The sequence below is a fragment of the Syngnathus typhle genome, linkage group LG6 (genome assembly GCF_033458585.1).
Source record: "Syngnathus typhle isolate RoL2023-S1 ecotype Sweden linkage group LG6, RoL_Styp_1.0, whole genome shotgun sequence".
Taxonomy (NCBI): domain Eukaryota; kingdom Metazoa; phylum Chordata; class Actinopteri; order Syngnathiformes; family Syngnathidae; genus Syngnathus; species Syngnathus typhle.
This window is the reverse complement of record NC_083743.1, coordinates 13,102,685-13,120,412: the sequence shown is the minus strand read 5'-3', so window position 1 is coordinate 13,120,412 and position 17,728 is coordinate 13,102,685. Positions and strand designations below refer to the sequence as shown.

General features: G+C 40.0%; 1 protein-coding gene and 1 long non-coding RNA gene across 2 annotated transcripts; one reads left to right on the top strand and one right to left on the bottom strand.

The window, feature by feature from the left end:
- Window positions 1-87: 87 nt before the first annotated feature.
- Window positions 88-17,210, top strand: tlcd2 (TLC domain containing 2). Its single transcript, XM_061280999.1, has 4 exons — window positions 88-655; window positions 749-831; window positions 4,192-4,274; window positions 14,269-17,210. The coding sequence occupies exons 1-4, from the start codon at window positions 477-479 to the stop codon at window positions 14,647-14,649; spliced, it is 726 nt and encodes a 241-aa protein (XP_061136983.1). The 5' UTR covers window positions 88-476; the 3' UTR covers window positions 14,650-17,210.
- Window positions 5,910-8,593, bottom strand: LOC133155567 (uncharacterized). Its single transcript, XR_009714698.1, has 2 exons — window positions 8,463-8,593; window positions 5,910-6,432 (listed from the first exon to the last, which is right to left on the bottom strand). It is a non-coding gene; the product is annotated as an uncharacterized LOC133155567 (long non-coding RNA).
- Window positions 17,211-17,728: the final 518 nt, after the last annotated feature.

Here is a 17,728-nt window from a genome sequence, read left to right as displayed (position 1 = left end):
TTTTATGGGGTTACTTGAATGCGGCACAAGAACGCATGCTCGTGGCCGCGCCCCCTTGTAGTAGGGCGGGGAGGAGCTGTCTGTTTGACAAGAAGTTACTCAAGCAACGTACGAGATTTGACAATCGGGCCTGTTTCACAACTGTGAACAAGTCGATACGCCTTTGCGGTCAATTTATCCCTGCCAGGGTGGTGGCCTGAGAACAGGGACCTTTGTCCAGGGCACAAGGCACCTCCAGTCCACGCGTGCCGCGACAACCCCCCCACCCTCTTTCACGTAATTTTACCACGTTTTCAGCTTCTGGGCGAGCAACCGCTCAAAACAAAACAGATTTTCGGGCTTTCACAAGTGTGCGTGAGCGTGACTTCACGGGCATGCGACTTTGAGGAGCTTCTCTAACAAGACCTCGGCGGCCAGAGCCACAGTAAGTGTAATTGGCCGTCCACCCATCGCGCTCTTTACGCGTTTTTGGGGCCATGGAGCTGAGCTCGACGCTTCTCACCATCGGGGGATCCTACGGGTTCTTTCGCTCTATCAACACCGGAGTCGCCCGACTACCTGTGCCGGAAGCTGCCCGCAGAAATGCGCTTAAATGGAACAATATTTCCACGTCCTTCGTGCACAGCCTCGTCACCGCCATATGGGCAGTGCTTTGGTAATGAGGCTCACTTTCTAATCAACGATTTTATCAGATTTAGTAAAAAAACAAAAAAAAAATGTTAAGACATCTCAACTTTTTGTTTTCCAGCTTTTTTGTGCAACCAGAGATGGCTGAAGATTTGATAGAAACACACTCCGTGTTTTCTCACGCACTGGTGTCTTTTTCAATTGGTGAGTAATTAAACACCGCGGACACATACTAAACGAATTGGGCGTGTGGCTGTCAGACACCTCGTTGATGATGGAATTCCACCCTGGGTGTGCCTTCACTGTTTACAGTATTCATATAAGGACGACATGGCAAACCTGTCATGTTCCTCCATGGTGTGTGCACATAGCAAACATAAAACACATCAGATATAGTCTCAAATATATTAATTATTAATCTATTTTGCACAGTGGTTGAGTCTACATCATACTTCTGAGGTTGCAGTCCTTCCTGTTTTGAGTTAGCACGCTCACTCCGTGCATAGGTGATTTTCTCTTGAGACCCGGGAGTTACCTCACATTTCAAAAACAGGCATGTCAGGTTCATTGAAGACTCTAAATTCTCTGGTGTAATCTCCAGCTTACCCACAACCCTAATAAGGATGAGCAGTATTGTGGCTTCACGCTTTTCTATCTAGCCACAGGTTGCGGTAAATATTAAATTCTAAATGTGATTATTATTGTAAAAAAAAAGTGTTTGTGCGTGTCGGCTTTATTTGGGGGTGAAATTTCATGTACAGTTTTTGATTGGCTACAATGTAATTCATGATCAATTCAATTTTTGAATTGCCACAAAATCAGTTGCAGGAAGTCAGCCACTGATAAACAGAATATCTTCAGGAGCACACATATTGCGCAATAGGGCTGCCTGTTTTGGCAGTATTGTGTGGTGAGCTGTGAGCATAACATGCATGTTTTTGGAGTGTGGGAGGAAGCCGGAGTGTCTGGAGAAAACCCACACAAGTACCAGGAGAACATACATGAGCAGTAGTTACCTCCCAGGAAAAAAGTTCCGCATTTGAAACTATTTGTTCAATCCCATCTGTGGTGGTGGTTGTTGTTGAATTGTTTTTCCTTAAAAAAAAAAAAAACAACCTGCCACACCTGTGTCCATATGCTTGTCCATAGTCTTAAAATAGCATCTGTTGCTATTTTCCGATAAATCCTTCAACAGTTTAAGAACTGCCTTCGCCCCCTCAACTACAGCTTGGCCGCTTGCCATACAGCTAGGGCTCCCCCAAGAATTCCCAGGATGCTTAGCATTCCGAAAAGGAGCCCAGCCCTGGAAACTGGCCGAGTGAAGTGCGTTGCTGAGAAGTGAGCTTCAATGGAGGGCGTTATGACTGTGGCACCACACGTCACCCCCTCTCACTTGTGTGATGTCACAGAGCAAGAAGTCACTGATTTGGAAAGGGCTGTGGTGTGATTCTGAGGTTATGCTCGTTGTTCGAGAGAAGTTAGCCCCAACATGTGTTTGTGGTACATCACGCTCCCCTTGTTATGGCATTTCATCCATAGTTCATAGCGTAGTGAGTGACGACTTTGTTTAGGGTCTCTGCCACCATCTCCAGAACAAATCTAGTTAGTGTTACTGTTAATGCGTCCTTTGTTCTCTCCATGGCTGTGCTTGTAACAGATAATCATATTAAACAAAATCCAGCCACAAGGCAGACATACAGGATTCATAGTTTAATCTGTCATGTTTGCACTTGTCAATCACAGAACACATTTACCATTCTTTGTTCCTAATTCCTACAGTATTTCCTACTCCTAAAAAGTAAATCGTCCATATCCATGTAACTGTACTGGAGAATAAAGAGTTGAATTTGAAGACGATGATTATGATGACGATGACTGACAGTCTGTCCAAGGTAGCTGTTTTCTGTAAACTAAATAGTTCAGGATTCTGTTAGACCTCAAGGGGGAAAAAAAAGCCCCATCGAAGGCCTTTTTTCAGCCAATTGCTTCAGTCATGGTTTGGATGGAAGTCAGTGGAAACTGTCTGACTCCTGTGCTGATGATGCACAGAAACGTTCGTCTGGAATCGGCAACGTTTAGACGCCGTTTTAACTTTCCCTCTACTGGGCTGTTGCAGACTCGTGGTAAACTCATTAAAATAGTTACTTTCCTTACAATACAGTATTATCATGAGAAATATTGACATTGGTTGATATTTTCTATAAGAAACATGGACAGCAGAATGCACAGTTAGCATGTTTGTCCCACAGTTCTGAGGTTCTGAATTCGAATCTCAGCCCCACCCTTTCTCCTCAGCCATGACCCCGATGAGGACAAATTCTAGAGAGTGGATGAAGGGATGGATGATGTCATTTTAAATACGTGGGTAGTATGTAACTGCACCAGGATGGATTGACCAACTGGGTGAAATGCCAATCTCAATAAACAGTTGATCATTAACAGGAATTTAGATTCTCTTGTGCCATTACAAACAGTCAATCAGTTGATCGCTGTAGATTTCAGCACAGCGTTTGAGTCATGGATATGGTTCACATAGTGAATCAGGGTTTGTCACGTCGTTTTATGTGGGGGAGAAATGTCAACACGTAGGTCAAACATTCACATTCTCTCGCAACTATGACATATATGTATATGGTACGTGTCATGGCAGAAAGTGTGTATTGCGAAAGATGATGCTGTTCATGGAATGAATCTCAAACATCCTTAAAAAAAAGTTACTGATATTCAAAAAAAATCTATCCGTCACAGATAGAATTAAATCTGTGAGTCATGTTCACACCATATTTCATGGTTGTATAATTAACAAATAAAAAAAAGAAGTAAATCATTAATTTGCCATCAAATGTTCTTTCACTTTCTTTTAATATTAATAATTTGGGGCATCAAAACAGCAAACAATATTAGAATCACATTTATTTTCTCTGCTTTTTTATCAGAAACCTGTTTTTTTGTAAAAAGGATAAAAGGAAGTAAAAAAGTAGAAAGACATGGCTGGCAATTCTGCTTTGAAAATGCTGGTAGTGATGATATGGGTTTTTTATGTCAACAATAGGACACTATGTCTGAATATTTTATGAATGGACTACTCTAGGTACTATTTCCTGTTTTTCTGTGACGTACATTTTTTAGGTAAGACCTATAAAACCTTTATAGCAGTTCAAGGTGAGAATAAAGCAAAGTGGTGTCACGTTCCCAACACGATGGGCTCAATTCTTGCCTCATCAAATCTACCTCGCTCACCCACACACCACCCCCTTCATCTTCACCACTCCATTATTATTACAGCATTCTCAAAAGCTGTCACCATGGATACGGCGAATGGCGGTGAGGGGGTTGGTCGGTGGATATGAATAGCTCTGTTCTCCAAGACGCATCTTGGTTGCCACCATGGTTGCCATAGAAGCAGGGCCCCCCTGGATTGCCTTGATATGCCCGTCGCCCTTGTTCTGACAGAGAATTTGTTGCGCTTTTATCAATGAACAAATTGCCGCCCCCTCCAAAATAAATAAATAAATAAATAAATATATTTCATTCATGTTGGCTAATTTTTTTCTCTCCCAACAGGTTACTTCATCTATGACCTCTTCGACATGGTGAGATACCAGAAGTTAAGTCAGTTCTGGGAGCTCGCCTTGCATCATATCGTTGTAAGTCTTCAAACACAATAAGCTCTTAAGCTCTGTTTTAAATTGGGTTGCGTGAAAGGTCAACTTAAGGTCCGTAAAGAGGGCAGTCTAGTTATACAAAACCAAATAATAAATAAAACACAGAAGTAATTGTACCAAAGCTCCAGTAGGCCCACCAGAAGCGCGGAAGAGGCACAGACAAAATACCCGTCTTTCTTGTCTTGTTACACAAAGAACCAGTGAGGGAGGAACAAAGCGGCAATCATTGTGAAATCTAACAACCAGGGCACTCTATGCCTTGACAAAGTCAAACTCTCAGTCCTTTGCCAACACTTTGTTGAACACATGAACAGGTTGGATCAAATCGTCATTCTCCTGTCATGTTGAAAATGAGGAAATTACTAATAAAATGACCTTGTGCCAACTCACTTGGAATTTCTACCCGTAATAATTTATAATGTCAAGTTATCGACATCAGTTGTAAATTGACGTTGCTCTTATCCAAAACCATAACACCACTGAGCTGTCTATCTATTCCTCTATTTATTAAGATATCATCACTGACTAAAGATGGCAAAGAAGAAAAGAAAAAGGATGACCTTTGAACTAGAAATGTTAGGTTATGGCACTAGAAAAGAATTACACAGGTCTAAACCAATGACTAATTGGATTTGTTCTCTTGCCAAGTACAAAAATATACTGACCACTACTCACACTGAGGGCATAGATGATCAGTCTGTCTATTTTAATCACATACTTTGCACGACCCTGTAAAATTAGGGTAAACTTATTTCTGGCCCCAAAATAACTAAATATTAGGGGTGTAAATTGCGGGTTTTGTCACGATACGATATCATATCGATACAAAGAAGGACGATACGATATTTGCCGATATCTTAAACCCTGCTGTGATTCATTCACGATACATCACGATATAGTGCTCTACGATCGATACATATATATATTTTTTTAAGTAGAAAATATAGAATATCCTGATTTATAACAATTCATGCGCAAAATCAACAAGGTACTGCAAACTCTTTATTTAGGAAATTACAAGAGTATTGTAGTATACAAAGTGCTTATTTTAACACTGAACTTTGATGTTGTGTTTTTTCTTTAAATATAAATATCGAGATTTGTGCTCCCTGAATATTTGATCACCGCATGGCAGGATTTACAAACTGCACGTGTCTTGTCCGTTGAGTCATCTTTTCTTTGGAATCCAAAGTGCTTCCAAAGAATGACTTGAAGCCTAAAGGGGAGCCAATTTCCTCGTCTTTTTGGACACTAGCCATAGCACCAGGCCAGGAGCCGCGTACTAGTTGTCGACTCCCCTTTCACGTACCTGCTCTGCTCACAACACAACACGCCGCTCACTGCTCCCGGAAAGAGGAAGCAAGCAACAATGAACTGGATTTCCAAATAAAGTCGCGTCTAATGTCCGAGGTCAAACACGGCGATATAAATCGATGTTTACGTTTAGCATCGATGCCAATAAATCGTAGATTAATCGATATGTATCGATGAATCGTTACACCCCTACTAAATATCACTTTTCTTACCAAATTGTAAGAAAAAGCATTGTAGAATGGCTTTCAGGAGTGACTGTTATGGCCCCATAGCTCTCAAATAGCAATAAAATGGTAAAAAAAGTTTTATACATTTGAGCATTTGTCCTGGATTGCTAAAACAGGAATTAACCACTCTCACCACATGGTGTCTTGCAAATGCTCAAGACAAAACTGCAACTATCAGGACCCAAACACAGTGTTAAAACAACTGCTTTATTTCAACTCCAATTTTTCAATTTCAAAGACCGTGACATTATAATCCTCGTTAACAATTTAACAAGTAAGATGCATAGTGCAGCATTCATTCAATATTATGTGATAATATGATGATTTTTGTACAGCTGTAACCTTAACACTAACCCACAGAGGACTCTCTCAGGATATCTCTTACTGGTTGATTATGTGCTACTGCATCACAATAGCTGGAGGAGAAGATAGCCTAAAAGCTAAAGCTGGTTAAAGGTGATTTTATAGAATGGCAACCGGGAGCAAATGTGGATAACAGTTAGGGGGCGGGGCATCTGAATGAAAGCGGAGTCTCAACCCTTCATGGCTCTGGCGACAATCTGCAGCCAGCTGGCACAACCAAAGCCGCAATTCATGGCCTTGCAGAAGGAGAAGGAAAGAAATGGAATAAGCAATCGTCTTTTAACCCAACACTGAGACGGTGCTGAAGCCAGTTACCACAAGTCTTTCCGAATAGTGCTCTTTAAATACATTTTCATTAAGGCCTGCAATTAGAAGATTTTAATTTATTTTTACTGCTAGCGATACGAATTACCAACCACTTCTGCTTAATATGCTCAGCTCTGCCAGTGAGGCGTTTGCATGGGTCTTTGCATTAGAGGTGTCAAAATGAATGGATTACTCAACCACTAACTGATTATCAAATCAATCACCTCCACATTGGATTTCAATAATCAAGTACCGTATTTTCCGCCCTATTAGGCGCACCGGGGTATAAGGCGCACCTTCAATGAACGACCCATTTTAAAACTTTGTCCATATATAAGGCGCACCGGACTATAAGGCGCATAAAATAGAAGCTTTACTGCAACAAACTGAGGTTGACTAGGGTTGCCGTATGCACCCACTAGCCAATAACCAACTAGCCCTCTGTAAACAATCGCGTTTCTCAAACGATCTCCTATAAAATGATCAGAACTGACTAAAGTTCGATCTAACGCATTGGTACTACTTACCTATGTTTCCCTTCCATATCGATCCGTAGATTTACTCGAAACATTAACAGAGCAGCCTATTTTGACATGAAATAGCCTCGCGCGTATAGCAGCTATCATTATAGCATTAGCCATCCGCAATTTCCTATGAGCCTCAGCTCGCAATCTCCCATGAGCCTCAGCAAAGTGTAAACAATCGTGTTTCTCAAACAATCTCCTATAAAATGATCAGAACTGACTAAAGTTTGATCTAACGCATTGGTACTACTTACCTATGTTTCCCTTTCCTTTCCGATCCGTAGATTTACTCGAAACATGAACAGAGCAGCCTATTTTGACATGAAATATTCTCGCGCGTATAGCAGCTATCGTTATAGCATTAGCCATCCGTAAAAAACCATGAGCCTCAGCTCGCAATCTCCCATGAGCCTCAGCAAAGTGTAAACCATCGCGTTTCTCAAACGATCTCCTATAAAATGATCAGAACTGACTAAAGTTCGATCTAACGCATTGGTACTACTTACCTATGTTTCCCTTCCATATCGATCCGTAGATTTACTCGAAACATTAACGGAGCAGCCTATTTTGAAATGAAATAGCCTCGCAGGTACAACAGCTATTCGGTGACGCCCCCTGACTACAGTTACCGTAATGTTGGGAAGCGATGCGACCTTGTAATTTACTAGTCGTACTAAAACATACTAAAACATTTTGGCAGAGCACTGTGTACAACCAGTATGGATCAACAAATTCATCACTTGATCCATATATAAGGCGCACCGGACTATAAGGCGCACTGTTGACTTTTGATAAAAATTGAGGTTTTTAGGTGCGCCTTATAGGGCGGAAAATACGGTAACCGTTTAGAGATGTTTTCCAAATGAAGATTGTCCAAATCTTCTGAACGGTAATCAGGGAGAACATTTTAATACATTTTATTGCAAATAGATTGTATCCGATTATTCGAATAATGGATGAAGTAATGTATAGAATAGTCAGTTCTAAAAATATTTAATAGTGACAGGATTAAACACTACTCCTAGGAAATAGTGTCTTCACATCTCTGTGCCAGATACTGTGCGTCATCGCTCGCTGTCTTGTGGAGTCCACACTTTGGTGGTTAAAAGTCATGGGGCTGGGCAACAGTTTTTACTGTCCACGTGAGCAACTAACATGTGAGTTTGTCACAGTCAGATGCTCTTTGTCTCTGTTTGAACTCTGTTGGCCTCGAGAAATTTGTGTCACCCCGCTTTTATTAGCCAAAATTAAATTTTCTTGCAAAGTACACACTCCTCAGGCAGATCGGGGTGTGAGCAGTTACTTTTTGGGTTGTTTGAGGGCCAATACTCGACACAATACTCTACATGATCTCCACACAGGATGGCTGGTGCAGAGATTTAAACCCAGAACTTCAGAAGTGATACACTGATTGCATCAAACATCACACTACGTACCGTCATTTGAGTCCACTTTTTCTTTCTTTTTTTTGTCTTTTTAGAATCATACTTTTTCTTCTTTAGTCATGTTTTTTTTCCTTTTCTTCCAATTTGTTTTCGACATACTTCCTCCAGTTGTGGCAGGTTCATCAAGTGGCAACCACAAATAGGAGAACGACATGTCTCATTTTTCCAGTTCTAAAAGTGGATATTACCATGAGCTATCAATCTCCACGTTCAAAAATAGTATTCTGGGGAACCTCCAATGCCTGATGCAATCCATGACAGGACACTGATCAACTACTGAATTTGTTTCAATATATGTACTATTCAAATGTCAAAGTGGCGATGAAACCAAACAATGTTTTTTACATATTTGAATGCTTAGAAGTTATACAAGTGCGGAAATAAGGCTATATAATGCATGCAGTTTGTTGGCTAAAACCGTATTGTATGCTTAGCAAGTTAGCATATTCAATGAAGTTGCTAGTGGTTTGTCCTTGCTTGCTATCTCAAGGAATGTACATAATTGGAGGTGTTTTTAACACAAGCTCATGTATTTAGATAAGTCTGGTATCTTTTTATGGCGCCCTCCTTGCACGTAACAGATCAACTATTTGCCTTGCTAACGGTGAGCTCCTGACATTTTCACCCTCCAGCATTAGAGTACGTCGTAACACATAGTGAGGCACAAAGAACTAATATTTCACAAACTGAGGGAGTGAATGAGGACATTTTTGTGTGGTAAACAATGTGATGAATGTGTATTTCTCAGCCATCTCATCCGTTTAGTGCGGAACCTCCTGGGTCCCCCCACTCATGTTTTTGTCTTTTCACCCAGACAAGAGAAGAGACATCTGGTTGTCCACTTGAACCTCGGGCCCCCTTTTGAAACAAGCACACCCAACACCAAACCTTCAGCTTCCTGAGTGGCGTTCCACAAATGCGTGCACCCACTTCAAACATTTCTGTTGTAATCCTACTCCCTCTTTTACCCATAATGCTCTCTGGCCCCATATCCTTGTATTGCTGCAAAACATTGTATACCATCCCCCCCTGTTCTCCCATGGGTATGATTCAGAATAGAACCAATGAAAGACACTCGTCAGACATTTGCATTTGGGAAGTCAATTGGAATTGGAATACAAGTAGACGGAATTGAGTGTGCACATTGGGTTTCGCTCCGCAGGACCAAGCAAGCCAGTCTTGTTTGTCTGTAAGAGGCTGAGGACAGGTCACACGGTTCAACACGTGTGTGCCATGCATACCAAAGAGGCTGCAGACAGGGAAAGGCAACCATCAATTTATTCAATAAATTAGGAGGTATTTGTTTACAGTTGACGTATGAGCGGTTTGTGGAGGCAATTATTCACTTGAAGCTATGCTGACAGGCAAGGTGAAGCAACCGCACCCTGATTCATGGCTCACATAATTTCATAGAAGCTAGAAAGAACGGTGTGTTTCACTGAGTGCTATTCTTTTAATGTCCTGTATTTATTGTAAGTATTGGCTCTCTACATTAATTGAGAACATTTGCTCAACAATCTAATTATGATCAAATGTGGAAATACGCTGGATGATTAGTAGACTCATTCTTACGAATTCCATCCAAATATGCCTGTGACTGTAACGTGACCTGCCGTCAGGCGACAGCGGTTAACTCAAGTCCCATGATAGTGGTCACGGACACAACCAACCGCTGTCCTTGAGATGGATGGATGTCTTTTGAAACATTGAACCCAGCCTAGCTTAATCATTACTGTTTCTAAGGAGAGGCTATATTGTTTCCATCCCTCTATTGAGCTTCCTCTTTGTTTCCTCTCAGGCTTTTTTCCCCCCTAATGACCACTCAAGGAATCAAGCAAGCACAGATTGGTCCCCACGTGATTGCTTTTGCTTTTGATCGTAATCTGTGAGCCAACTGTATAGGTGCCGAGTCATCAAACAAGAATGCGCCACAATAGACTCAGCGCAGATCTAACTTTATGTATGACTGTACGTGGTAATGTTCAGATCGAGTGTGTGGTGTGACATATAGAACAACTGTAGTCCATAAAAGAGTATGGAACTAAAGAGTAACAGCTGTTAAACTTCACGCACCTGTCCTGCCAGTCATGGTGTAAACAGTTTTGAAATGATTTGATCTTTTCTTTTTTTAAATCACAAAAAAAAAATCTGCCTTTTTGAACAGGGTAGTGTGAATTTTTGATATCCGCTGTAAAATGAGCTTGCAAAAAATCCTGAAATGTGCAAATAACACAATTGTACCTGGAAAGTCTTCCGATGATTTGTGCACGGGATGTGCCTTTTTTATTATCTTCCTTATCAGGCTGGGTGTATCCTATCCAGTCTTATCTTTTAATGCTGAAGGTCGCAAACGCTCCTATTATTTTAACTTGTACCTGTGTTGATTTGTTTTCTGGAGTTACATCTTCATGCCTCCCACACGGGTCTTCTCATCCTGTGTGTATGACTTGCATCACTTCATTGCTATTAATATTACCTCCATGACGATGGAAACACAAAGCAGGCCTGTGGTGCTTTGTCAAGAGAACATTTAATTTAGCCCATTGGGAGAAAATGCTTTGATTGCAATGGTTCCAGTATGTAGTTAAAAAGATTCATCTTAATACCTTCACACGGAAAATCCCAGCCTATTAAAATTTGTTGTTTTTGGAGATGAACAGATGCTTAAGAATTGAAGGTCTCCACAATGTTTGCTCTAACTCTTGCATTCCCTTGGGTAGATAAAATTGATACAGACTACAAACGTATCAATGTTTTGAGGACTCGTGCTTGATTGTAGAGAGTGGGAATTGCAGAGTAACACCCACTGATGTGCTTTGTTGACTTTTGTGGATTTTTGTATACAACAACCTTTTCTAAGAAAATGGAAACTTGGAAACAACTGCACGTTTTCCTCATTCTACTTGTGTTTAGTTGTGTGTTTGAAAGCCCAGGTGCCCTAAAACATTTGTCTGGTTCTGCACTGCAGTTTCTTTCCTCTCTGGCTCTCAATTTATCCCCTCGGTGGTGTGATGTAACACGTGCCACATGAGATTTCCAGTTGATGCTTAAGTATTCCAAATGTCCGACAGTTTCCAGGAGCTGTTTGAGAATTACTGGGATTCCCCTTCTGTCAGAGCTGCCAGCAGCAGTATCGAAATTGGCCTCTTTGCTCCATAAATGGCTTCCATGAAGCCCTCATTCAAGCTCACAGAGAATTTTGATGCATTTATAGTTTCCTCTCACAACTTTGCACTTTTCTCCCCTTGCTAGTCTTTTTATGGTCATGAGTTGATCATAATGAGATTTCTCACCACTTCCACAATGCAATGGCCTGATAGTCACTGTTTTACCACCAAGATAGGAAAGGGGGGATTGCGATTGGCTGTTGACAATATGCACAAACACCATAACCATAAAGTAAGGATAACCGTCACCAAGCTAGAAACCGTTTGTTAAATCCCATGTATTGAAACAAGAATCTGACATTTATTTTGCCTTTTTAGTCTTGTGTTGTAGCCGCTGGTAGAATTCTCATTTGTTTTGTTGACTAACTCCAGTTAACATTACTCATGAAAGCATTCGAAGAGAGGACACACCCTTCTTCCAATGGACGTACTTGTCGTGGCCTTATTTTGGCCACGCCCATTTGTCCAATGAGACAACACTATTGCAGTATAAAAGGGAGGCAGAACAGTAAAAAGCTGCCAAGTTATTAATGCTACCTCTGCAGTACTTCCTGCCACAGAAGGTGAATACAAAGCCAGACATGTGCCGGTGCCCTTCAATGTTTTTGTTATAAAACGACCACCTCGTCAATTTGCCTTTTGTTTAGTGCTCGACAGTTTTGTGTCAATTGCTCTTCAGCTTTTGGTTGTGACCCCGCTGTGCATTCTGTTGTCGTAAATGCATTCTTTTGTCACCATTGTCATCTATTGCAGAGACTCGAAAGCTTGGATGTGTACCGTTCAGGAACAGAAGTAATTTTGGAATGATTTTAATTTCACAAATGAGCTCACCACTCATTGACTGCTAGTTGCAAGTTTCTATCATTAAATGTTAGTTGTCATGTTTGTATGTGTTTTTATAAATGGGCCACCAATACGTGCTTTTTTTTTTTCCAGTTCTAGTTGTCAGCCAAATAGCAATGTTGTGTAGATGTGACAACAAATCTTTAGTGATTTATTTCCTGCAATAAGACAAGTTATAAAATAGAAGAAATAAAAATATTAATTTTCCTATAATTTTTGAAGAAAGAAATAATATTTTTTTTATATTACGGGTGTAAATGTATGCCTGCAGATGAGCATGGTTGAGCGTCAAGTTAATATTTTCACTATGTTTTGCCATATATCGATCGATGTGTAGAAAATAAAAATATAAACCATTTGGAATTAGACTAGATATAAATGTAAGTTGCTGCAAGACATTCACAAGCCAAAACATTTATTTCTCCTCATAATGAAAGTCAATAGACTTAAAGATGTAAGTGATAGGACAAGGAGCAAATGTTGGTGTGTGGTTAAGCACACTGAATCGGGTGCCTTGATTTACACTCAGGCTAAAGAAATAATCAAAGTGAGTAGTCAGTTAATCTGTCATCTAAACAGTGGTTGAAGGTGTTGGTTAAAGCTGTCCTGCCCTAAAAGATACACAGTGTTCTATTTTCAATACCCAAAAGTGAACCCTGTCTCATACAGACACAAAAAAAACATCCATAAATCTATTTTTGAATGACTGACAAGAATATTTATGTGCATGAAGTTGCAAAGATTTGCTGACAAAAGTATCTGTAAATGGCAATCAGTCCACGGTTAAATAGAGCAGACCGTCTTTAAATTGAGACAGTTCAGCACTTTACTCCTCTTTCTAGGAGTAGCCCTTTTTTTAAATACACATGATTTATTCAGGGTCACTTGCTGATTTTTTTTCTTTTTTTACCTGTCTAACTTATCACTGTTTATTCACGTGTCAAAGAGTTTGAATGGTTAGTGGGCGGGCTCAAACATCGGATGTTATGGTTGTAAAAGCACGTGTGTCACACGTCATGAAGGGCCTAGTTGTTGGATTGCTTGGGTTTCCGATGCTGCCGCCTTGTGGGGACTGAGTGTTAGTTGTTATTCAACAGAATTTTATAAGAGCTGCTTACCAAAGGTGTGTGTTGACCTTTGCTCTAAATCCTGTCACTGCGATGTTTCGATATTGTCTTCAGTGCATGTTGATGCATTTTAACTTTGTTTATAAATAAAACCTACAGGTGGCTCTCATGTAAGTGTAAAAGGAGATTAAATGTTCATTAAAATCAATACACGTATTGCATTTCTGCCAATGAAACTGTCGCATAAATGGATGGATCACTGATACCCTATAAATGCAACCCTGACATTATCACAGTCTACCTTAACAACACAAAAAAACATAAAAACACTCACTGTAAATCTAAATTGCAGAGAAATTATGGACATATATGATGCAACATTAGACTTGTCCATTATCATTTAAGGAAAGTAATTGTTAATGTGGCCAGTGGAATAATGATGTTACCTTAATGTGAATGTGGTTATTTTATTATTCCTAACTTATGTTGTAATGTGATTAAAAACGCGAATATTAATCGATTAAATTAGCCAGACGAATAATAAGACGGGCCCTAATTATGGCAGCTTAGTTGCAAAGTTGCTTAGTTCTTCATTATCGAATCAACGTAAACTTAGTTATGGACTGCATCATGAAATAAATTAAAATCATAAGTCAAAACAGCACTGTATTTTTTTAAATTTCTGCTTTGGCATAACATGGTTCCTTCCTGTGTGTCTAGGTGATCACTTGTTTCGGCCTATCTGTGATGACGTACCGCTACATTGGTTTTGCTGTGGTGGCTCTGTTGGTTGAGGTCAACTCGGTGTTCCTCCATCTCAGGCAGATCCTGCGCATGGCCAACCATGCCGCCAGCACCGTCTACCGGGTCAACAGCATGATCAACCTGGGCACCTACGTGGTGTTCCGCATCAACACCCTGGCCTGGATGACCCGCTGGCTGGTGCTTAACAGAGACAAAGTGCCCCTTATGGCTTACACGTTGGGGAGTGTGGGCATGGCCATTATGACGGTCATGAACATCATTCTGTTTTACCGCCTGCTCAGGAGTGACTTCCTACAGAGCAGCACTCGGGAAGCCAAGAAAGACAAGGAAACATAGGGAGAATACCTTTGGTGTTTGATTTGGTACATTTCTTCTCCTCTTTGTTGTTGTTATTCAGCTTCACTACATTTCTCCACTCTTCCACGTACTAAAATGACACTTACCGCATCACTGCAGAGACCCGCTTTGGGTTTTCCCCAAATGTAGCTTATGATGAGTGAAGCCCACAAGCGCCTCCATTTGAAGCAACACTTTGCGGCGTTATTGTATATCATCGTTTATATGACGTATGGGTGTGGGCTTGTTCACCACTGAATGAATTAATCAACCAAATCTAATCTTTATTTAAACTAGTTTTGCAAAGGTGATGTATTTTTTTTGTTTTTAGCTTAACATCAAGCCTGCTACCTCAGAAAGGTTTTTAACACCTGTTTGCTTCTTTCAGTACAAGCATTGTTCAACATTGTCAAATGTGGCATAATAAATCCCCATAATATGATATGGGTGCAGCATGGATGATTATATTTGGCCCATGCACAGAAACTGAAAATATTCAGGGAAGTGTCAATAGAATCCCATAAACGGCCCCGGTTGGAATTCAGCAGCCAAATGTCACCACCATGTAAGCAAACAGGGAACCTGTGAAATAGTCAAAAATAAACCTACTTGGATCTGTCCGATGTGTTGCTGGTGCGAAGTGCCATTCTTATAATGGCCTGTAGATGACAGCACACTCGGCAGTCAGCTCAATGACCTTAGGGTGACCCGCCCCCCTAAAAAAATGATTCCTAGGTGTCTTAGTAAAAGGTTTGTAATATTCCTACATTATAGAAAATGGGAGATAAAGAACTACAGCACATTTAATATTCACAGGTCACACTTTTTGACATCATCTGGTTATGGAGTGCACTTCTGTCTCATGCCAATGCATTCATTTTTTACCATGCTAACCAGAATATAAGCTAGAGACAAAATGTGGGGCTACTCTGTGCTGCCAATCTAGCGAATACTAATCTAGCCTGTTTTTGTGGGGTTATACGAAAGTAATACTACTTTGCCTCCAGACTGCGTTTGCGCAAAGCCAGCACTGGTTAATTGACACATGGTTTCATTTCAGGCATGATCGATGTCAGAAACCAAAGTATTTCAATACAAACTATCAAATTCAAATTTACCCTTTAAAAAGAGGAGAGGTGACTTCACTTTGCGCGTCCTTAGTATTTGTAGAACTGTTCGATTACTTCTGTTAATTGAAGCGTTAAATGCCAAGTTTAGAGGATTATTTTGGAATAAAAACGTTTTTTTAGCAGTGGCCAGGGACCGAACTCTGCCTGCCAGTCTGACTAATTGGCACGACCCAAAAAGCTTTATAATTACATGTCGCACAAAATGATGACAAAGCACTTAAAAACGGGAAGATGACCAAACAACACCATGCAGCTAACACACAGGTGTCAAACTCCAGTCCTCGGGGGCTGCATTCCTGCATGTTTTCGAAGTGTTCCTGCAGGAGCCTGATAATGATCCTGATTAATTGAATCGGGTGTGTTTAAAGGAGGGAAACTTTGAGAATATGTAGGACTGTGACCTCCAAGGACTGGAGTTTGTCAATAATGAACCCATGTAACACAAACAACAGTATTCAGTCATTCAACACAACCAAACCACCTTAACATGACAGTCATCAAATCATCAGTCATACGGAATCTGCTTTGGCCTGAGAACTGAAGCAGCAAATTTAATTGTATTTTTGGTTTTGGGGTTAAATTGTGTATATTTGTAATTTATTTGTTCTTAAAGAAAAGTTCCGTTACAAATGAGCTGATTGCTTCAAGCATTTGAAACTAGCAATCGTACTTGTGTTTATGTTGCCTCACAGCAACCTTTTTTTTTTTTAATCAATCAATCTATGTGTTGCTGTTAAATGTTTGTATGTGCGAACCCACTGCCACAGAAGGACTAGAAAACCGAAGCTGCTCTTGACTTGCAGTTGTCCACCTGAATGGAAACGCTATACAGTGTTTATCACAGCAGCCTTATATAAAGATCAATATACTGTTATTTGATTAAAAAAAACAAAAACGTTTTTAGTACACTTACTAGGCAGTGGACTGTACCTCTTTCGACCAGTGTAATGTAATTGCCATTTTTGTGTCGGTGAGTCTGATTGCACCCTCATTGTGATGTATTGATGATTGGCAGCCAAATTGAGATGCATTATTTAAAGTTGTTGAAGTTTTGGCAACATCAACATTGTGAGAATATATGATAATTTAAGACGATTTCCATGCATCTTTTCCAACATGCATAATGACTTGGTTGAAATTATATTTTCAATACTGTATTTAGTTAAGAAAATTTGTTTTATTATCTAAATATCATGACTATGATGTGAAAAAATAATGACACCTCAACCTTTTTTAAGGGTGACTACAGTGACATGCATGAGGGATCTCATGAATTACAAAGCACAAGATACCAGTCTATCCACTAGCAACCTAGCTCTGCTCAGTGTAAATATTACTTACTTCTTCTGGCACAGATTATTTTGTATCTCACACTCCCAATTTATGTTTATAAAAACATTATTTGGTGTTACAATAAAGAGAATCATTCTAGATTGTTTTCCTATTCTTATGTACTGTAAATAATGAGGCAGGTGCTGCAATTCGTATTATATCCACAAGGGGGAAATGCAGTGTCACAATCAACGTGTAATTTTCATCCTTGGCACATACATGGAGGTTTACTACCCACACCAAAACAAAACTGCACACTATAAAATGTGCAGGTGTTTGGACAAACCATTCGTAATATTACTAGGATTAAATAATATTTACGAAGGATCAGCATCAGGTGGATTGTTGAGGGTTTTTTTCCTGAAACATCATAGCTGTAAATTACAACGCACTGTGTTCCACAAGCTTTTATAGTTTAAATTTAAAAACAAAAATGAGGAAATGTCAAAATTTGATGTGCTGGGAAAAAATACGTCAAAACTACGCTCAAGGGCACTCAAAGTAGTCTCAGATTTAAATATATAACTGACCAGTATTATTTCAGGACTCATTTTAATGCATTGTTATTAGGCGCGGAGTAATATTTTGGTAGTGTAAAATATGTGCCTTGGTTAAAT

What these genes read in the sequence shown, in the direction of transcription:
- tlcd2 (XM_061280999.1), top strand. Translation starts at nt 477, where the DNA reads ATGGAGCTGAGCTCGACGCTTCTCACCATCGGGGGATCCTACGGGTTC. An exon ending in ACTGGTGTCTTTTTCAATTG is followed by an intron (nt 832 to 4,191) that starts GTGAGTAATTAA and finishes CTCTCCCAACAG; the next exon opens with GTTACTTCATCTATGACCTC. An exon ending in TCGCCTTGCATCATATCGTT is followed by an intron (nt 4,275 to 14,268) that starts GTAAGTCTTCAA and finishes CTGTGTGTCTAG; the next exon opens with GTGATCACTTGTTTCGGCCT.